Source organism: Aulonocara sp. 'chitande type north' Nkhata Bay, linkage group LG16 (assembly GCF_057382095.1).
Source record: "Aulonocara sp. 'chitande type north' Nkhata Bay isolate Kocher_YH1m ecotype deep benthic linkage group LG16, A_spYH_male_GT1.1, whole genome shotgun sequence".
Classification (NCBI taxonomy): Eukaryota; Metazoa; Chordata; class Actinopteri; order Cichliformes; family Cichlidae; genus Aulonocara; species Aulonocara sp. 'chitande type north' Nkhata Bay.
In genome coordinates, this window is record NC_141359.1 from 2,088,740 (window position 1) to 2,111,742 (window position 23,003).

The 23,003-nt window shown below is 45.5% G+C and overlaps 1 protein-coding gene across 3 annotated transcripts in view; it reads right to left on the bottom strand.

The window, feature by feature from the left end:
- Positions 1-23,003, bottom strand: part of LOC147310783 (uncharacterized) — a 62,665-nt gene that overhangs the window by 21,772 nt on the left and 17,890 nt on the right. For 2 of the 3 annotated variants that reach the window (XM_086267048.1, XM_086267047.1), the window contains one exon: positions 17,283-22,156. The exons of the other annotated variant lie outside the window; for it this stretch is intronic. In XM_086267048.1, the coding sequence (XP_086123174.1) occupies positions 22,121-22,156 (36 nt within the window). In that variant the 3' untranslated portion in view covers positions 17,283-22,120. Of the gene's footprint in view, positions 1-17,282; positions 22,157-23,003 lie in introns of those variants that run through there. 3 annotated transcript variants of the gene reach the window in all.

Here is a 23,003-nt window from a genome sequence, read left to right on the forward strand (position 1 = left end):
CCGGGTGCCGCTTTGAGTGTGAGTGAGGCGCGCTCTGAGGGTGTTTTTTGTGAGTTTGAAGTGTGAATACAGTGACAGTGACGATTGATGTGTTTGAATAGGAGGACATTAGAGCAAAGACACATTTTAGGATCAAAGGTTGATGCTTGGTGTACCTGTGGAAATTTTGTTCAAGGTTTGGCAACCCCCCTGTCTGTAGACGTGCAGGCAGGTTAAGTGCTAAGGTGGCAACTTGGGAACTGAGGACTCCCGCATTAGCTACGGAAATAACACTGGAACGGCCGCGTAATCACGGGTTCACATTTATTCCGGACTAGAACAAGACACATTTTGCGAACAAAGGTTGAGTCTAGATTAGTAAAGAAATATAAAAAGGTTGAATTCCTCGTTTCAGTGGTTGAAATCGTTGTGTGCCTGTCCCCTGACGAGTGTGAAATTAAATAAAGAGGGAATTTGGAGCCACATAGAGATAGACAGGCTTAATTGGGTGTATTACTCTGTGGTGTGAGCTTTGTTAAAAAAAGAGGAGAGAAAGGGTGTGAAGTGTGGTGGTGTAAATATGTCGGATCTTAAATCGGACATAGAAAAAGGAGAAATGCAGGGTGAGTGGAAAACTTTTGACGAGCAGGTGAAGGAGTTGTTGCGGGCACTGAAGGTCATGCGACCTGCAGACGTGCCAGAGAAAAAATCAAAGACTGCAGCTGTGGCAGCAAAAATTAAGGAGTTGTGTGATAATGAAGGAGTAAGAGGAGAATCTAGAGGCTCATTGGCAGCAGTGCTTCTGGGAATAGCACGAAAGCTTCAGGCGAAAGAGAATGAGCTTAGTGAACAGGTAAAGGAGGCCTCATTTTGGGGGAAGCAAAGGGTCAGACAGGAGTTGAAGGAGGTACAGGAGGAGGGAGCCCGCGTAACGAGGTGGGTTGTGGTGTGCCAGGGGGTGGAGCATTGGATGAGGGAGAAAAAGGAGGAGCCTGATAAGCTGATGCTGCCGGCTTCCCCGGTGAAGTCATCGCTGACTAGCTCTCCCCCTCCCTATCAGGCTCCCGCCCCCCTCTACCCTGTGCTGAGGGTGGAGCAGGGCTGTCTGACTGATGAGGATGGCCAAGTCTTAGAGGTTACAGGAGGCTATGTAGATTGTGATGTGTCTAAAGAGCCCAAACGACCCACTCCAGTCTCAAGGAGTGGAAAAGTAAAGCAAAGCTCCACTTTTCTTAATGAAGAGGGAGCCGGTGGCGGAGTACAGTCACCGCCCATGAAACAGTCTCCCCAGCAGGAAGAGAGTGAGGAAGATAGGGCTGTGCGATTGATTGAAACAGCTATAATGACTTTAGAGCAACGTCAACAATTGTCTGATGATGACGTAGGAAGTGGAGCAGTTGTTGCACCACAGGTTGAGAGAGGTGAAGTGTGCGGGTCTCATGGGAACGCATACGAAGGGTGGTTGTCTGGCTCACTGGATGATAATACGCCAGTGAGCGTCTGGGATACACAGAAATTAGATGCAGGGCCGGAGCTAGGAGGGGCCTTTCAAAACAGAGCAGTTAGAGAAAAAGCAGTTAGAGGCAGAGTAGTCAGGCCCAAACCTAAAAACCAACCACACCCCATGCAGCTCCGGAGCCAGGATGACAGGGACACTTTGTCTCTGCCGGGGACATTCCCCCTGGTGGTGACTGCTGGAGGCCACATGAGATACAAGCCATACAGGGTGGGAGATGTGAATGCATTGACTGAATTATTACCTCCTATTACAGACGGAGGTGCAGGGTGGTTGAGAGAGTTTGACAGAGCAACAACAGGTGTTCAATTGGCTCTGGGTGATTTCAGAGCTGTGGTGGCCAGATGTGTCAAAGGCACAGCACTGGACGACATAGAAAAGATAGCAGGTACAGCACTGATGGTTGATAGCACTCCGTTTTGTCATGTTGTGAATGAAGTGTCACATGCATTACGTGAAAAATATCCCACTCCTAATGCGGCTAAGATTTTGAAGTTATTGTGGAAGCCTGATCAAACTCCAAGGGAGTATATTGAACAGGCTAAGGCCACGTGGGCCCTTACTACTGGCCAGCATCCTGGTAAGGAAGGGATGCAACAATTGTGGTTTAGAGAAGCTGTGTTAAAAGGTGTGCCCGAACAGGTCAGAGTGGCCATGACAGATAATCCCGACATGGAGGGAGCGGAGTCTCATGTGTGGGAGAAACATCTGGTGCATCGCCTGCAGAAAGCTCATGATGAGGTTATGGCTAAAAGTGAGGATACAGACAACATGAAAGAGCAATTGTTGAAATTACAGCTGGGTGAAATGAGGGGAAAAGCTAATGAAAAGAAAAAGGATGAAAAAATAGCTAAAGTAATGGTAGCTCAAGGTTACCAGCTAATGGGGACTGATGTTGATCCTAATGTATTGCCAGTAGACGCTCAGGGACCTGCGCCAGGCATAAATTGGGGTGGCCGTGGGGTCGGTAGAGGAAATTGGGGTTCACGTGGTGGTCAACGGGGAGGAGGTGGCGGCATGCGCAGACAAAGGGGTGCGCCAAGGGGAGGTTTATATGTGCCAGGGACTGCTTGTTTCAACTGTGGTCAGACTGGACATTGGGTTCGAGAGTGCCCCCAACCACCTCAGCAGTACAACACCAGTATGTCACGTCCAGACAGGAGGGGGCGTGGACATTGGGCGGCCCCACACCCACAGATGGCTCCTCCAGGGCAGTATTCAGTGGAATACTGGCAGCAGGGACAATACTGACACACCCCACAGAGAGGCCTGGGCATAGGGGGAGGGGCAGACCCCCTGGTGCCACTGAGGGTTCAAGGACAGAACCTGCCCTTTTTAGTGGACACAGGAGCAACGTATTCCACCATTCGTACTGCTCCTGAAAACATTCCACTCACAGACACGAACATCAGTGTGATTGGCTTCTCTGGGGTACCCATGACTTTGCCAGTGACCGCCCCTTTAAAGACTGAAGTAGGACGTCAGTCCTTGACACACTCATACATGGTGTCACCACAAGTTCCAGTTAATCTGTTGGGCAGGGACCTGCTCATTAAGCTGGGAGCCACTATCATGTGTGGAGCTGATGGACTAACAGTGACTTTGAAAGATGGCACACGGCTGTCCTGTTTGCAATCAGGAATGAGAGGACAGTGGCTGTTGTCGGAAGATTGTGAGCGCACAGCGCAGATTTACTGGGCACGACTGACCACATCAGATGGAATTCTGGCACAGTACCAACTCTGGCGCCCCTGGGTAATGTCCATGTCTGTCTATTCACCCCCGCGTGACCCCTACCACGTGACCTTGTTTTACGATCGCGAGAGCACTGAGTGGTTTGAGGACATATTTAATGAGTGTTTAGATGAGAAAACGTGGGAGCTTAACTCTCAGGACATTTATGTTGGCTCAGCTGGAGTGACAGCGTTTGTTCCGCTCCCTGAAGATAAAATGAGTTGGTATAGAATGGGAGATGAAGCAGTTCCCCACGTGACTTTGGCAATACATGAGGGTCATCAAGCTAAAGATTTAGGCCCGATGGTGAGGACAGCCACAAGGGCCACAGATTGGCAGCAAACACAGCTCACTTATGTCTCATACTCACCAGTTGTAAAACATATCGAATCTCTGTAAACGCCACTGATCAGAGTGTGTTAGAACACAAACTTTTAAAGCGAACACATGGCAGGGAGAAATCCGATCATGAGGAGGCTGTTAAAGGCCTGGCAGAACTCCCTGACACTCTGTGGTCTAAAGGCCCCACTGATGTAGGTTTAACATGTTGTTCACCTGTCACATTTGAGTTAAAAGATAACACCCCTATTTGGCGATCACAATACAGACACAGTCCAGAGGCAGAAAATGGTATTGCAGAAACAATTTCAGGGCTTCTGCAAGTAGGTGTGCTGGAAACGTCTTCCTCTGCGTGGAACACTCCGATTCTCCCGGTTGAAAAATCAGGTACGGGCAAATATCGCATGGCACATGACCTGAGGGCAATAAACTCTGTCCTTAAGACACCTACAGTACCTGTACCAAATCCATACACAGCTTTGACTAATTTATCTCCAGACCAGCGGTGGTTCACATGCATAGATTTGGCAAATGCTTTCTTTTGTCTCCCTCTGCATCCATCTTTGAGAGATATTTTTTCATTTACCTACAGGGGCCAGCAGCTGCGTTACACACGGCTGCCACAGGGCTTTGCCCTTTCACCAGGGATTTTTAATCAGGTACTTAAAAATGCCCTTTCCCCATGTGTATTACCTGAAGGATGCACACTGATCCAGTATGTGGACGACCTGCTGATCGCTGCTAAAACAGCTGATGCTTGTTTTCAAGCAACGATGGCTGTGCTTCGTCAGCTGGCTAAAACAGGTTTTAAAGTAAGCAGAGAAAAACTTCAACTTGTCAGAACTGAAGTTACATTTCTAGGTCGTGTGGTGGCGATGCAGACGGTGGGCATGTTGGCATCCCAGAGGGAAACAATTATGTCACACCCCCAGCCACGTACAGTTAAGGAAATGTTGTCATTTCTTGGCCTCACAGGTTACAGCAGACACTACATTCCTGACTATGTGGGCAAAACCAAACCTCTGTGGGATTTTGTGAAAGAACACGGCATGAGAGACCTCACAGCTAATCTGAACTGGACCACTGAAGCTGAAATGCGGTTCATTGAATTAAAACAGGCCCTGTCTCGTGCAGCAGATTTGGCAATCCCCGATTATAACTCTGATTTTTCGGTTGATGTTTCTGAAACAAATGGAGTTGTTAATGGTGTGTTGTTTCAGAAAAAGGGGGGAAAGAGACAAGTGCTGATGTATATCAGCATCGGCCTGGACAACACAGAAAAAAGACACCCCACGTGCACACAGCATGCAGCAGGGGTGGCAAAAATAATTCAGAAAGTGGCTCACATTGTGCGAGGACACCCACTGAAAGTGCTCACAACACACAGTGTGGTAGCCTATGTGAACTCACAGGCATTTACAATGACCCCACTGAGACAACAGAGACTGACAAAAATTCTGGAGTCTCCAAACTTGACCTTCACACATGAAGGGATTAACATGGCAGATCAAATGGGGGGGGGAACACCTCATGACTGTACCCAAATAGTAGAGGTTGAAGAGAAAGTAAGATCTGATTTGAGAGCAGAACCGGTGAGTGAGGCAGATGATTATTTTACAGATGGATGTTGTTTCAGAGATCCGAGTGAAGGATTGAAAACAGGATATGCAGTGGTGAAAGGAGTTGGAGGCCAGCTGCAGGTGGAGAAATCAGGAACACTGGAAGGGCCTCAGTCAGCGCAGAGAGCAGAGCTTGTGGCAGTAATAGAGGCTTTGAAACTAGGGAAAGGAAAAAGAGTTAACATTTACACAGACTCAGCATATGTGTTTGGAGCAGCACATGTGGAACTGGGGCAATGGAAGAGGGCTGGATTCCGAACAGCCTCAAATAAACCAATCAAACATGAGGAGGAGATGAGACAGCTGGAGGACGCTCTGAAAGAACCACTGGAGGTGGCCATCATAAAGTGTAAAGGGCATGATGAGTCTAAAACTTGGGTGGCGAAAGGGAACAGAGCAGCCGACGAGGAAGCCAAACGGGTGGCAGGCTATCAGGAAGGAAAACAAATGGTAAGTATGGGTATGGAATGGAGAGACCTGCCAGCCCAACAGCGAGAGGACATCGAGAAGGCACAAAAAGGAGCCTCACCTGAGGAAAAGGTGGTGTGGCAGGAGAGAGGAGCCGTACAATCAGAAGGATTGTGGAGAGGGCCCGACGGGCGCCCAGTACTCACAGCAGGAATGGCTCAGGAGAAAATTAAAGAAGCTCATGGGCTAGGACACTTAGGAGTGACACAGATGGAGAGGGACTTGTGTCACTGGTGGCATCCCTACATGAAAAATATGGTGAGGGAACACGTGAGATCATGCATGATTTGTGGACAATACAACCCAAAGCCCACTGTGAAACCAGAAATGGGTAAGTTTCCTTTGCCAGAGAGACCAGGCCAGGAGATTGTGATTGATTACACTGACATGATAACTCCCGTTCGAGGGTTTAGATATCTGTTGGTGTGTGTGGACGCTTTGACCGGCTGGCCAGAGGCTTGGCCAACACGCAGAGAAGACAGTAAAACGGTGATCAAATGTTTGGTGAATTGTTATGTCCCCTGGCATGGATTCCCAGAGAAGGTGAGATCTGATAATGGCACTCACTTTAAAAATCGAGACCTTGCTGAGGTGGAATGTATGTTGGGGTTGCAACATAGGTATGGTACAGTTTATCATCCACAATCTCAGGGAAAAGTGGAAAGAATGAACCAAAATCTTAAAAACAAATTGGCAAAAATCTGTTCACAGACAAACATGAATTGGGTTGATGCTCTTCCTATAGCTCTAATGAGTGTGAGGTGCGCCGTTAACCAGCGCACTGGGTTTACCCCATATGAGCTGCTGACAGGAAGACAGTTTCAAGGCCCTGCCGCAGGTGTAAGGGAATTAAGAGAGGAAGCAAATGTGTCTGAACATGTGAAACAGTTTAAAGCACTAAAAGCTCTTGTCTCTAGTTTCACTGCGCAGGTGGGAGATCCAACCGGAAAGGAGGTGACCACTCCAGAGGCGAAGTGGGTGTGGCTGAAGGTGTATAAGCGGAAGTGGGACGAGCCCAGGTGGACGGGACCATTCGAGGTGACCACTCGAACCTCTCACGCGGTCCAGCTGAGAGGCAAAGGCGACACTTGGTACCACTGGAGCCAGTGTGCGGCAGCAGAGGAGCCTAGGCGGTCGGAAAGGCTCCTGGCAAAAAAGGGGGACACGGCTGTGACCCCTAAAGAAAACACAGATCCTAGTATAGAAGGGGCAGAATAATCCCCTGATCTGTGCAACGACCAAAGGGTAGTCCACCCCGGAGGTTGAAGAAAGAAGTCGAGAATCACCCGACGAGAAGATATTGTTAACTGCAGTAAAAATAAATAAATAAAAATAAAAATTAAAAGTAATTTAAACAAGCTGCTCTAGATTAGAAGCTCTTAGGTAGTACAAAATGGAGGAGGGAAAGTCCAATGCAAAAATGAAGTTTCTGGAGAACTGGAAACTGATGGGAGTGTTAGCTATGGTCACTGCTGCTATAGTAACCACTGTTTTTCTGTTGTGTGAGTCGCCCAGTTACAGAACTCATCCACCTCTTCTTCCTCTCGCGGACCCGGAGGCGACCAGAACTGAATGCAATGTAGGTGAGAAACCAGATGCTTGTTTGGAGTATTATGGAGGCATAGAGGTGGATTACGTTAGAGGATCCACCACAGCCTTCACTTTCGATCTTTGTTCTGTGATAAAGTGTGGGGAGGATGAGACTAGTTGGCACGGGTACGAAGTTTGGGCATGTCATGACGTAAGATTCACGAGTGCTTGTCTTGTAGGTAAACCCACCGCCACCGGATTCAGCCCGTGTGCAGAGTGGGAAATGGTGACCGGTTACACCCTCCCAGGCTGGGACACACGGGGCCGATGGGAAGGGTTTGCGATTCAGCGTGATTTCAGTAACACTCGAAATCCACTTACAATGTCTATTGGTGGGTGGCAGGTAACACCGCAACGATACAGGAAGGAGGATAAAGTGTTTTATTTAGTGTTAGGTGTAGATGTATCTTTGAAGGATCCGTTCGGCATAATAAAGATAAATTTTATAGATCCACCAAGTAATGTATCCAGCAGCAACACCGAATTAAGCAAAGCCCCTCTTTCTGTTTCTAAGGTAACAAAAATGGATTATACAAAGTGGAAACCCCGACAGCTGATGTCTCGTGCCACAGGCTATGTCGACAGTAACCTGTGGTTGGACTGGCTGATTGAAAATGCAAAAGAGCAAAAGGTGGCCGATTGTGTGGCCTGTGCTGCAGCACGCCCCCATTTATTTACTGAACCGGCACCTCTGCATCCAGAGGACCCATGGGGTTTTGATTGCATGCTCCGACTTACTCGGAGAGCAGTGACTGCAGGAAAATGTGCGCCATTGTCTGTTTTATTTCCCCCCATAGATAATAACACCGTTCCCGGACCGTTTACACCTAGGAAAGCTAATTACACTTGTTTTAATTTTACCACAGATGAACCCGGAATGCAGGAGTATGACGCTGGAGAAATACCGGCTGATTGGTGTGAGGCCATATATCCAGGGAGAGGGGAGGCAGCGCGTGCGGGCGCCACGGTTGTGGGGACTTGGGCTCGAGCCGGTTTGTACTATTATTGTGGAGGTGGGAGTCTGCATGTACGGATACCAAATGAAGCAATTGGTGTTTGTGCCATGGTCAGACTAGGAGCGCCTCTGGTAATAATAGGGCAAAAGAGTGAATCCAGGGAGATCGAGAGGATTGTGGAACGACCAATTAGGCGCAGACGTCAGGGGTGGCCTAGAGGATCGTGGTCATTTGATTTAACTGTTAATTCACCCACATATATAGATTCTATCGGTGTTCCGCGTGGAGTTCCAAATGAGTTTAAATTAGCAGATCAGATAGCAGCCGGTTTTGAAAACATCCCAGTGATTTCTGCCTTGTTTCCTGTCACCCCCAACAAAAACGTAGATAGAATTAACTATGTGCACTATAACGTTCTTCGACTGTCAAATTTGACCCGTGATGCGGTTGAGGGGTTAGCAGAGCAATTAGGGCCCACCTCTCTGATGGCAGTGCAGAACCGGATGGCGTTGGACATGGTTCTGGCTGAAAAAGGAGGGGTTTGCGAAATGTTTGGGCAGATGTGTTGTACTTTTATTCCCAATAATACTGCTCCAGATGGGTCTGTAACAAGAGCACTGGAGGGGCTGCGAACTCTGGCCCATAACATGCATGAACACTCAGGTATTGAGAATCCGCTGGAGGAATGGATGACTTCTGTGTTTGGGCGGTGGAAAGGCTTTGTTATGTCAATCATGGTCTCACTGTCTGTTTTCATTGCAATCTTAACCACATGTGGTTGTTGTTTGATCCCTTGCCTCAGAGCACTAGTAGTTCGTCTTATTGACAGGGCCGTAGCCTCTGGGCCTCTGGGCCGGGGGGTCATGCTGCCTCTGTTAAAGGATGAGCCTGGGGAGTGGAGAGACTTGGACCTGATGACCCTGGAATGTGTGGTGTAAGTGATCTCTTTGAAGAAAAGAGATCAAAGGTGGGATTGTGGGGACTAGTAGTCAAACATATGCCATTTTATGACCAGTAGTCAAGGTAGTAGATTAGCTTAACAGCTGTAACCCATATATAATCCTATAGCTTTGATGGTGTGCTGTGTATGTAGTTTAGTCCTTATTTTACTCTTGAATAAAAGAAACATAACCATTTTGTAGTTCATTAGATAAAGTGTGCATCACTCTGTATCCTTGATCGGCTGTGAATGTCTTACACTGTTTTCTTTGAATGCTTTATTACTGAATCATGTGAAGAAGGTTGTGAGCAGGAGACTTGGTGTCTGTAGGGAATAGATAAAACTACATTCCTTACCCCCCTTCTTACTTTCACACAGAAAGACAGGGAGGCAAGGTCAGGAGCCAGCCTCGCTAAGAATTAGAAAAACATGTGAAGATGCAGCTTTTATGACAAGGAGGGGGGCTGTTACTAGCTATAAAAGCCTGTGAAAGTTGTCACCATTTTGAGACATGTTGCTGACCCTCTGCAGACATCTCTCCCGTCCGGACATTGTAATGCTCTGATTGTTGGATTGTATGGAAATAAAGAATTGTTGATTGAGCATTTATACACCGAGTGCTGTCCTTCCTTCAGCCCAAAGATTCAAAGAACTGCTTGTTTTCAACATGGCCCACCCTGTACTGTACAATATAAAGTGCCTTGAGGCGACTTTTATTGTGATTTGGTGGTATATAAATAAAATTGAATTTAATTGAATTGATGGTCCCAACCCCATTAAAAAAAGGCAAGAAATACCATAAATGAACCCGGACAAGGCCCACCTGTGAAGTGAAACCATTTCAGGTGAGTACATCATGAAGCTCACTGAGAGGCCGAAGGTTTGCTGTGCACTCAAGAAAGCAAAGGGTGGCCACTAAGGAAAAGTATTAAGCCTAATCTTAAAAGTAGAGACAATGTCTATCTTCGAAATCCAAATAGGTAGTTGCTTCTCCAGCATTTTATTCAGAGGTGTTGCAGCAGCGACACATGGAAAAGTTTCAGGCCACCGGCTCTGGTGGGTCGACATCTGTGGGCTAACGGTGTGTTCACACCGAACGTGATAAGACTCGACCAGAGCGTCAGGCTTACATGTGAAGTCAATGGAGAAGCGCGATGCCTTGCTTTTTTGCAGATTTTTTTAATGCACAGTACAACTTTCAACAATGCACATTGCATTCTGCAGCCTGATTGACAAATCTCCGTGTCGTGTCTCATGCGCTTGCCAAATTTATCATGTTTGGTTTTGATAACCATCACGTCCAATAGAAAAAACAGCACAAAAACACCCATGACTATGACCCTCATTCGGAAATACACACCTGCACCGGGAGGGAGAACGGCACACAAAAGTACCACGCAGACGAAGAAAAAACGCATCATAATACTTTTACATTTTGAAATCTACAAATGTTCGCACTTTGAGGATCAACTTGTGAGAACTCTGAGTAATGTTCATATGTGTGTGAAAAAAAGTGTATAAAGTGCGTGGCGAGGGGCTAGTTATTCTGAGAACCCCTGCTGCAATATATAAGGGACCACTGTATATACTTTCTCTGTGACTATTGTTTTCAACCTGTTAACATTTAATATTGTTTTGACAGAGCCAACTGATTCTGCAGCAGAGCCATCCCATATTGCTTCTCCTGGCTCCCCAGTCCCTGGTCCCTCAGCTCCTGCTGCTGCACCCACAGGTATGTCATTTTAGCAACAGATGTACAGCAAGTGCTGATAGCTTTTTACTCAGTTGGATTCCCTTTTGATTACCTTTACTAAATATCTGCAACCAATCTGTTAATATCCTGTCTTTTCGATGTTGAAAATGAAATTCTAGTAGCAGCCTTATCATTACTTTGTGTTGTTTTGTGCTGTGTTTTACAGGCCCACAGAGGAGGACAGCTCCGAGGCGGACGAGGGACTGGTCCGAGGACGGTCCATCGGCGGTGGAGCTGGCCATCCTGGAGTCCCTGAAGAGGCCACGCCAGACTCCAATGGAGCATTTCCTCCTCAGCCTTGTTCCTGCTCTGGAGAGAATGCTGCCTCACACGAGAGAATTTGTAAAATTTCAAATTTATAAATTCGTTTTTGAAAACAGCACAGCTGTGATAAATTGGTAAACATTGGACCCTAGCAATCAGTAGTTTTCTGATGAGGCAGCAGGTTCTCCAGGGCGGAAACAATGTTCTTATTATTCTCCTCCTTCCCCCTGAGGCTCTTCCACTTTGAGCTGGGTCTGTTGTGGCCATTTTTGTTGAATGTTTATAAAACACAATTTGTATTCATTTTTGTTTTTTCTGTAAAGTTGAAAGAATATGCTGACCTAGTTTTGTTATGTAAATTCATAATTAATTTTATTTTTGGAAAGTGATTGGTTTATTAGCTCATGGACCCTACCATTAATCAAGGGATTAAGAACACCCTGAAGGGGTGTGGTAAAGGTGGGGGGGCCTTTCCAGGGGCAGGGATAGCTCAGTAGGTAAAGCGGTTGCCCCATGATCGGAAGGTCAGGGGTTCGAATCCCCTGAACGGCTACCCTGAGGTACCCTTGAGCAAGGTACCATCCCCACACGCTGCTCCCCGGGCACTGCACTGGTGGCTGCCCACTGCTTCACTGAGTGAATGGGTTAAATGCAGAGAAGAATTTCCCCACGGGGATCAATAAAAAAAAAGTAAAGGTGGGGGGTTTTTTTTGTTTGTCAGATGGGAGGACGGGAGGGTTTAAAAATAATTTTTTGACTTAAATGTCACGGCCTTTTATGTTCCAAACACCAAAAAAGTCCAAGAAAAGGCCACGGGTGTAAACGAGAGGTTTGTTTTCGAACGCACTTTTGAAGTTGTTAAAGCAAATTAAGTTAACTTTCGTTTAATTTTAACCCTTGTATGGTGTTCGGGTCTGTGAGACCCGTTTTCAGTTTTTTTCAAAAGAAAAATTAAACAATGAATTATTTTTTCAACCTGAAATTCATTGGCTTTGGCTTATTTTCTGTGAAGAACATAAATCCGAACTAATTTTCAATGACCTCATACTGTACCTCCCCCCACGCATTTACATTACATACAAGGTGTTCGGGTCCACTGGACCCAGGTCTAATAAAAGTGTTGAAAGTGCAGGTCCTGTGTTCCCACACTCTGTCTTCCTCCTTTCTGGTGCTGCTGATAGTGTTTTCTTCTCCTCCTGCTCGCGCACAAAGTTGCAACATTGTTGAAAATTCAACTATCAACACCGTCTGCTCTGACATTCCCACACATTTTACCCTCTTTCTTGAGGGATCCAAATTTTATTTTCTCATACCCTGTCCTACCTGCAAATTAGGGGCATAATACAATAAATAAGACTTTGCCGGTGTGGTTCTTTATCACAACTGATCAAGATGGCAAAAGATTATCTGCTGCGAGGGCCATCCAATTGATTTTGGAAGAGAGAGGAGCTTCGGATGATGATGTTGACAAAGAGGTTTCAGAATATTTCACATTTCTGAAAATTCAGAGTCTGACAGTGACTTTGAAGAAGAGGATGAGGTTGAGCACCATTTAGTAACAAAACGAAGACGAGTACCCCATCTGCAGCCAGCTCCAGGACCAGAACAAGCCCACCAGACAGCAAGTGAAGAAATATGGATGTCAATAACTGGTGAAATTGAATGGTCTTCTTGCCCAAGAAATGAGCCCCCCTGCAGAGCTGTTACTGTGATAAGCCAGGGCCAACACGGCTGACAGGTACTCATGTGCAGGACATCAAGTCTTCATTTGAGCTTTTCATCCCAGATTCCATCCAGAAAATTATTCTGGATTGCAGTAATCTAGAAGGAAGGTGTGTTTTTGGAGAGAGGTGGAAGGAGATGGACCAAATTCATCTAAGAACTCCAAAGGTCTACTTTGGGGTTCTTATCCTTGCAGGAGTTTTCAGGTCCAAAGGGGAATCCACAGAATCCCTGTGGGATGCAGAAACCGGCAAGAACCTTTCCGTGCATCAATGTCTCTGGAAAACTTCCACAAAATTTCCAGGATTATCCGTTTTGATAACCAAGACGACAGACTAGCTCGACGGCAGAGAGACAAGCTAGCTGCCATCAGGACAGTGTGGGATAAGTGGGTGCACCACCTCCACCTGTTTTTTACCCTGGGCCTAATGTCACCATTGATGAGCAGCTGATCCCATTTAGTTGTGAAACATATTGCTTCACGTGTAAATGTGTTGTGTCTTTCCACTCACTCCACTTGATTATAACTGATTTATTTTTGTATAACATTTTATAAAAAAAACCCAAAAAAACGAGAAGCACGTTAATTCATAAATGTGATCTAACAAAGGTAAAGGGAAAAAATAACCATGTTTGCTGTTCATATGGCTCGTAATTGGGATGAAGTAAACATCTGTTGAGTAATTTAACATAAAATTGTTTGATAGTGTTAATTTGGAAAGCCAAAACTCTAGCGGGTCCACCAGACCCATGAACACTGGCTGAGTAACAAAAATATGAACACCACACAAGGGTTAAGTTGTAAGAGGTTATTTGGTTGATTTTCGTTTATAATTTTCCACGAAATAAACGCCATATGATTTTCAAACAATGGAGTCAGAAGTACGTTCTAAAACAATTCTCCCGTTGCCATCCACAGCGTTTTCTTGGACTTTTTTGGTGTTTGGAAAATAAAAGGCCGTGACAGGGTCCTTTTTATTCCTGTCTCTCTGTAAATAGTTATATTTTATATATTGATGTCTAACATTTTCCGTTTGAGAATTTTAATATTATTTCAAATAAATTTTTTTAATGACTAATGTCTCAGTTCTACTACACAGCAAATATTGGCACACAACTTGACACATGTACAATTAATTTCATAATATACTAATGAAAAAATATACTACTATATAGGAATATAGTGAAAACCAGTTTTTTAAGAGAATAAAGAGATGTTAGTTTATTTTGGAGTAGAGCTCTATTTATTAAGAAAATTTTAAAAAGGCAGGAACGCGCTTTAGAGGTTTGTTGGTGGCTCAGAGCCGTTGTGGTGAAGTCACTGGGACTTCAAATTGGCTATTCTTTTGGCTGCCAAGACGCTGCTCCCTCTGCCGAGAAGTGGGCCCTGAACTTCTCTTTCTCACCAGGACAGCCTCTCTGGAGGAGTTGTCGGCTGCTACACGACCCAGGCCTTTTTTGAAAAATTAACCTGTGATAAGACACAGCATATCAAGGTTGAATTGTTATTATCATATAACTAAAGATGAACCAAACTCTTCACATTTTTATCTAGCTCTCAGTTTTAAGAAAGGCTGGTCTGACAGCTGCAGGGATTATATACAAATATTCAACTGGTTTTATACCAGAATTAAACCAGGTCTAAATAATAAAAAAAAAGACTTTATAAGATAGACCTTCTGTCATGGTCCTGAGTCTGAGGACTCAGTGTTTTGTGTTTCCTTATGCTTTTGTTCATTCGGAGTGTGTATTCTGTTGTGATTTTGCCATTTGTTAGGTTTCTGTTCTTTGCCTGCCTGCTCCCACTCTCTGTGTTCCCTCTGTCTGTCCATGGTGTTATTGGGTCTGCTCATGAGTCTGCCTGTCAAGTTCAGTGTCCTGTCTGGTTCTCTGTATGTTACCAAGATGGCGCCGCGTATGGATGCCCTGGTGCTTCAGTGCGCTACTTTTGTTTTGTTTTTGTGCATTTCTTCTGTGTCTGGGCACTCCTCTGGATACTCTTACACCAGAGAAGAGCTCCTTAACTGCAGGACTACAACGCCTGTGGATTTATTTCCAATATTTGTCGCATCTGCGGCAGATTTACTGCAGACTCTGATCAGGAAAGTGAGACGTCGAAAGAGAGGTAAGCGGGCCGGCGTACTCGTGCGTTTGAGGAGACGCGGACTGAGAACGGCCCTTCCGGGGATCTTCCTTTCCAATGTACGCTCACTCTGGAATAAGATAGACGAACTGGCCCTGATGAGAAGCATGAACAGAGACTTTGCCTCCTCCTGTGTCTTATGTTTTACGGAGTCGTGGCTCAGTGACGACATCCCGGACTGCGCGCTCAAGCTGGAGGGCTTTCATCTGCTGCGCGCGGACCGGCAGGCCGCTCTCTCCGGTAAAACCAAAGGTGGAGGTGTCTGCTTCTACATCAATAGTGGCTGGTGCACAGATGTAACAGTGATTGCTCAGCACTGCTCTCCCTCTGGAATACCTTTTTATTCACTGCAAACCGTTTTATTCTCCGCGGGAGTTTGCTTCATTCATCCTGGCCGCTGTTTACATCCCGCCAGACGCGGATGCGCAGGCAGCTCAGTGCGCACTCGCAGAGCAGATTCTCCACATGGAGCGGACATACCCGGACTCTCTCATCATTGCTCTTGGGGACTTTAACAAAGCCAATCTGAGCCATGAGCTTCTGAAATACAAGCAGTATATTAAATGCCCGACCAGAGAGGAGAGGACATTGGACCACTGCTACAGCACGATCAGCGGGGCCTATCGCGCGGTGCCCCGCGCTTCACTCGGACTTTCTGATCACGTCATGATCCACCTGATCCCCGCGTACAGGCAGAGGCTGAAGCTCTCCAAACCTGTCGTGAGGACTAAAAAACTGTGGAGCAACGAGGCTGTGGAGGAGCTTCGCACGTGTTTGGAGACCACAGACTGGGACACAATGAAGGCTGCTTCTAACAGCTTGGACGAGTTTACGGACACTGTCACCTCCTATATCCACTTCTGTGAGGACAGCATTGTGCCATCACGCACCAGGGTGAGTTATAACAATGACAAACCCTGGTTTACTCCTAAACTCAAAAAGCTGTGGCTGGAAAAGAGAAAGGCGTTCAGAAGCGGAGACAGCGACTGCTACAGAGAGGCCAAGTACAGGTTCACTAAAGAAGTGGACATTGCTAAACATCAGCACTCTGAGAAGATGCAGCAGCAGATCTCAGAGAATGACTCGGCCTCTGTGTGGAAAGGTTTTAGGAATATCACAAACTACAAGCCTAAAACCCCCCACTCCACTGACGACTTGCTCTTGGCCAACACCCTTAACGACTTCTACTGCCGTTTTGACGAGCCATCAGGCAGCCTTCACACCTCCAACGGCCCCAACAATAGAGGCACTTTGGACACTCATTCCCCCACCTCTCCCCCCTCCATAGAGCCATCACCACCTTCAAACTGTTCACCTGCAACACCCGCCTCCTCACCCCACACAAAAGAGGATTTCACACCACCTCCTCCCACCACAACTCTTCATATTCATGAAGCAGATGTGAGGAAGCAGTTTAGGAGTCTGAATGCTCGGAAAGCTCCCGGCCCAGACGGTGTGTCTCCTGCCACCCTCAGACAATGTGCAAACGAGCTGGCCCCAGTGTTTTCTGGCATTTTCAACTCCTCACTGCAGGCATGTCATGTGCCTGCCTGCTTCAAGTCCTCTACCATAATCCCTGTCCCCAAGAAACCTAGGATCACTGGACTAAATGACTACAGACCCGTGGCTCTGACATCTGTGGTCATGAAGTCATTTGAGCGCCTGGTTCTCTCCTATCTCAAGACCCTCACGGCCCCCCTCCTGGACCCCCTGCAGTTTGCATATAGAGCCAACAGGTCTGTAGACGACGCCATCAACATGGCCCTACACTTCATCCTGCAGCATCTGGACTCCCCAGGAACCTACGCCAGGATCCTGTTTGTGGACTTCAGTTCTGCCTTCAACACCATCCTTCCAGACCATCTCCGAGACAAGCTTTCCCAGATGAATGTGATGATCCCATCTGCCGGTGGATCACTGACTTCCTGACGGACAGGAAGCAGCATGTGAGGCTGGGAAAGAATGTCTCGGACTCCCGGACCATCAGCACCGGCTCCCCTCAGGGCTGTGTTCTTTCTCCTCTGCTCTTCTCCCTGTACACCAACTGCTGCACCTCCACCCACCAGTCTGTCAAGCTAATCAAGTTTGCAGATGACACCACCGTTATTGGGCTCATCTCGGACGGGGATGAGTCTGCCTACAGGAGGGAGGTTGAACGTCTGGTGTCCTGGTGCAGCCACAACAACCTGGTGCTGAATGCCCAGAAGACAGTGGAGATTATTGTGGACTTCAGGAAGCACACAGCCCCACTCCCCCCCATCATCCTGACTGACACCCCCATCACCTCTGTGGACTCATTCCGCTTCCTGGGTACCACCATCACCCAGGACCTGAAGTGGGAGCCCACCATCACCTCCGTCATCAAGAAAGCCCAGCAGAGGATGTACTTCCTGAGGCAGCTGAAGAAATTCAACCTGCCAACACGGACGATGATGCAGTTCTACACTGCAATCATCGAGTCCATCCTCACCTCCTCCATCACCGTGTGGTACGCTGGAGCCACTATCAGGGACAAACAGAGACTGCAGCGTGTTGTGCGCTCTGCTGAGAAGGTGATTGGCTGCAGACTCCCATCTCTGCAGGACCTGTACACCTCCAGGACACTGCGGCGTGCAGCCCGGATCTCAGCTGACCCTTCTCACCCTGGACACAGTCTGTTTGACCTGCTCCCCTCAGGCAGGAGGCTCCGGTCCATTCGCACCAGAACCTCTCGCCATAAGAACAGTTTCTTCCCCTCTGCTGTTGGTCACATGAACAATAACCATATGACTGTCCCCGCCACTAACACATGACCCTACGCTGTGTCACTGCATCATTTCATGTTTGGCACTGATCACCACCTGCACTCATGTATATATCTTTCTACGTAGCACTCATAATTCTTATTCTCATGTATATATCTCATGTATATCCCATGCACATATCTTTCTACATAGCACTTTTAATTCTTATTCTTACTTTTATTTTTTATTTTTTTCATGTCTATTTAAGTGCTATTTATGACACTATGTTTGCACTGAAGCACCGCAGCAATTTCCTAATGTTGTAAACCTCAACATCTGGCAATAAACCCCATTCTGATTCTGATTCTGATTCTGTGTCTGTTAGTTTCCTGTTTTATTCTGAAAGTTCATGTCTCATGTCAGTGTGTTCAGTTTTACCTCTCCCCTGTCTCGTTAGCCTAATTGGTCCCAGCTGTGTCTGCCTCCTGTAGCCCATTCCCCTGATTACTGGTGTGTGTATTTAAGCCCTGTGTGTTCTCCTGCCTGTTGCCAGTTCGTCTGCGTTACTTCGTGTCAGTCTGCGTTACCCTGTGTTCCACAGTGTCCTGTTCCTCGTCTGCGTCTCTCTGCTTCTCATCCCCTTTGTCGTATGCTCCCAGGTCTGTTATTTTTAGTTCTCCCAGTTTAGGTGTCTTCAGTTATTTGTCATGCCCCACTGCTTATTTGCCACTACACCTTTGTTAATAAACCTCACCAGCATTTCATCCACTGCCTGCATCTTGGGTCCTTCTGCCAACTCCACACGGCTCGCCTCGGCAGCCGTGACACCTTCTGAGTATCACTACAAAGATTAACTACAGTGGTCCTCATACCACAGTTTGATATCAGCAAACACCAAGAGCATACATTGATATGACACCACAGCCATGATATCATTGCTAACACTGATAACATAGCATAAATTGAATTAAATCAGGACTTGATGAGACCTTTTGAGTATCACTAGAAATATTATAAACAGTCATGTCCATACCACAGTTTGCTATCAGTAAACACTGATAAAATACCACAGCCATGTTAGCAGTGTATAAACGGATAGTTTAGTATATATTAGCACAGGCATCAATAAAGGACTACCATATTAAAGACTTTTACTAACCTCAGGCAGATGAACAGGTGCTCTGCAGGTGGGATTGAGCACCTGTAGTTGGTGTGTAGGCAGGCGATGCTAGGACCAACGCGGGACAGCAACTCCTCAAACTGGGCAAGGGAAAGACAGTGGTACCGCTGAAAGTGGCCGTCATCCAGGTGCAGCTCCTGGAGCAAGTGGTGAAACTCACCAAACTGCTCACGCTCCTGGACAACCTGATGGACCCAGGTACGGCGAGGATGTCCTTTACGTCGCTGCTCTGCTCTCCACAGTAAATAGAGAAGGGAGACTCTGTCTTCAAGCGCTAGATCGACAGCTGCCATCTTGCAAACATACCGTCTGGCAAGACTTCCTCCCAAATTTCCACTTCAGCGCATAAAAATTGCATATTTTGACGCGAGAATAATTCGCGTTGGACGAGGTGCGAATGTGCACACATCAAGCTAGGGGTGTCTGGCGCTTTTTGGTTGCGTCTATCGCGTTCGGTGTGAACACACGGTAAGGGGAGCATGTGTAATATAAACAGAATGGGTCCTAGCACTGAACCCTGTGGAACGCCATAATTAAGTGTATAAAGAGGACTCTCCATTTTCATGAACAAATTTGAGTCTATAAGATAGATATGATACAAACCACTGCAGCACAGTACCTGTAATACCTACAGCGTGCCCTAATCGTGCTAATAGAATATTATGGTCAACAGTATCGAACTCTGTACTGAGGTCTAGCAGGATAAGCACAGAGATGAGTCCACTGTCAGAGGCCATAAGAAGATCATTTGTAACCTTCACTAAAGCTGTTTCTGTGCTGTGCTGAGCTCTGAAACCTGACTGAAACTCTTCAAATAAGCCACTCCTCTGCAGATGATCTGTTAGCTGTTTGACAACTACTCTTTCAAGGATGTTTGATATGAAAGGAAGGTTGGAGATTGGCTAAGACAGATGGGTCTAGAGATGGCTCTTTAAGAAAAGGTTTAAATACTGCCAGCTTGAAGGCCTGTGGTACATAGCCGATTATTAGAGATAGGTTGATCATATTTAAGATTGAAGAATTAATTAATGGCAGGACTTCTTTGAGCAGTCTTGTAGGAATGGGGTCTAAAAGACACATTGATGGTTTGGAGGAAGCAATTATTGAAGTTAACTCAGAAAGATCAATTGGAGAAAAAGACTCTAAATCAGGGGTGTCAAACTCAAATACACATTCAAAACTGGAACAAAGTCGTGGGCTAACGTTAATATTTATTAAAATATATTTATTGAAATATATTTATTCCTCCAGATATAAGAATGAATCTTTTCTCATGGACTCAAACACGTTTTGCTGAAAAACTGAATATGGAACAAGCAAAGCTTAATACTAAAAATATATATATATTAGGTGTATAATACCAGTAGGCCAGCTCTAATAGTAATTTGGTATGGCTCCGTGGGCCAAATGTAATTAGGCTGCGGGCCAAATTTGGCCCGCGGGCCAGAGTTTGACACCTATGCTCTAAATGAATATCAATGGTACTGAAAGTATCTGTAGATAATATTACATCTGTGAGATGATTATGAGTCTTTTTTTTCTCTAATGGTTAGTATTTTGTTTGTGAAGAAGTTCATGAAGTCATTACTAGTTAACATTAAAGGAATGGTTGGCTCAACAGTGCTCTGACTTTTTGTCAGCCTGGCTACAGTGCTGAAGACAAACCTAGGGTTGTTCTTATTTTCTTCAATCAATGATGTTCTGGCTTTGTGGACGGCTTTATTATAAAGCAACAAACTATTTCTCCAGGCTAAATGATGATATTCTAAATTTGAGACACCATTTCCTCTCCAGCTGACAAGTTATTTGCTTTAAGTTTTGTTTTAGAGATTTATACCATGGAGTCAATTACTTCTGATTTGAGGCTATCTTTCATGATCAGGGAAATGCGCCTACGCAGCGTGCTGCCTAGATCCAAATGGGGCAAAGGCTAGCAATGGGTTGGGAGAGGCATGTAGTTACTTTAGTAACAGTCAGTGTGCTGATCACGGCTATGGAACCAATGTTACAGTTTATCCGTGGATGGAAGTGTGATGAGTCAGTAATAAAGTGAGGCACCACTTACGACAACTGATGCAAATGGAAGCTGACGCTGCAAGGATTTTGGAGCTCCTGACATGAAGGAAACTATGTCTTAAAAGAGAGCAGATGTGTCGATTTCCTCTTTTAAACCCCAGCCCCATGGTCACCTGACCAATACCTGACACTCTATTTTTTACAGGAGCTACAGTATCCATAGTCATACTTGTGAAGAGGTATAAATTCTAAGAAAATAATCAACCTCTGTTGGAGTAGCGTTCAGGTATCTGCTGTTTTGTGTTGGTACAGGGCATTGAAGATGATAAGAGTGGGTGGATTATATTCTTAAACTTAGTTACAGCACTTTCAGAAAGACATCTACTGTGATGAAGTCTACGCCCCACTGCTGTGTAATAAATGATTGTAAATTTAAATTGTTATTAGGAAATGATCAGACAACAGAAGGTTTTCAGGAAATAGTAGTATGTGTCATGGTCCTGGGTCATTTTGACCCAGTGTTCTTAGTTTTTCTGTAGTTTTGTATTTTGTTTCTTATGTCCATTGGATTGTTTGGTTTGGTATTTGGATTCCCCCTGTGTCCATGTTTTTATTGTGGTGTTTGCTCTGGTACCGTGTTCCCATCCTATGTGTTCTGTGTTCTCCTCATCCCCTCGTATTCATCCTTCTTCTCTGCCTCTCTCTCTCCGTGCTCATCTCTGTGTACTGTGTTGTGTTTAAGGTCCACATCTTGGTGTCAGTATCGTCAGTTTCGTGTCCTCCCTGCTCGGCCATGAGTAATTGTCTTCAGCTGTGTTCCCCGTGTGTTCCCACTTCCCTCGTTACCTTCTGTGTATTTATGTCAGAATGTCCCTTTGTTCTGTGTTGCGTCGTCCCTCTAGGTTGTGTGCATTTTCCGTGTCTTCCCAGCGCCTCAGCTTTTAGTTGCTCCCAGTATAGTTTTATATGACTTCTTATGTTTCTGTTAATAAAGACCGGCCTTTGAGTTCATCCCCGTGTGTCTAGAGCCGTGCATTTGGGTCCTCTCTTGCCTTCACACAGCCGCCGCATGACAGTATGTGGTTAGTATGACTCGGGGTTGTTCATTTAAACTAACATAATCATCCTGCTGTGACCAGGTTTCTGATAGTTAGTTTAAATGAATCAACACCCCCGAGTCATTCTAGCATAATCATTCCACTGTAACAGGGTTTCTGTAAGACAGAGTAAATCATTTTGTGGATGAATTATTATGGGAAAATATCTTTGATAGGTCCTGCTCCACAAGCATAGCTAATGATTTGGCATTGTTACACAAGCAAATGATTGTGAAGGAATTTAAAAAGTCTATTCACTTAAATAAAAAGCAATACACTCAGGCAGAAAAGGCTTCCATTTTATAGTAAGTTGCCACACTGCCAAATGAGTTTACCTTAACTCATAAATACTGCAGAATATGACATCCCCTCTCACCATAAATCTTGGAGAGCTAGGAGTGTGACAGTTGAAGATATGAACCAGCTAAGTTTTTTCTGCCACAAACCTGGCCACCCTGCTAAGTACTGTTTGAAATTGAAACTAAAACAGCAAGTACAGTTTCAGCAAAAAAGGTCTGAAAACTACAAAAATCCAAGACCTAGTGATAAGCTACATTTGGAGCATAATTGCTCAAGCTCCTGAAACTTGACCATCAGTGGAGATCTCACTTTATCTAATTTAGTTGATTAATTTATTCCATATGACTGGTTTATTTCCCAGAATTCTTCCTCCCAGAAAGATAGGGCACTAAGAGAAATGGGTCTGCAATACTACTACAAAAATGCTTTATTTTTTTATCTTCTTTTTCTGGAAATGTAAAACCTAGTCCTGCTCCAAACTGCAAATTTTTGAGTTTTCCTTGTGCTTTTAAAGTTAGATAGGGTCTTGATATTATTCGTTTAAATGTCAGAACTCTTCTTCCTAAACTTGATTTCATGAAGATGTTGATGAAAGTGTTGGATACTGATATCTTTATACTACCTGAAACCTAGGTTATAAAATTAAGTACTGACAAGGACATAG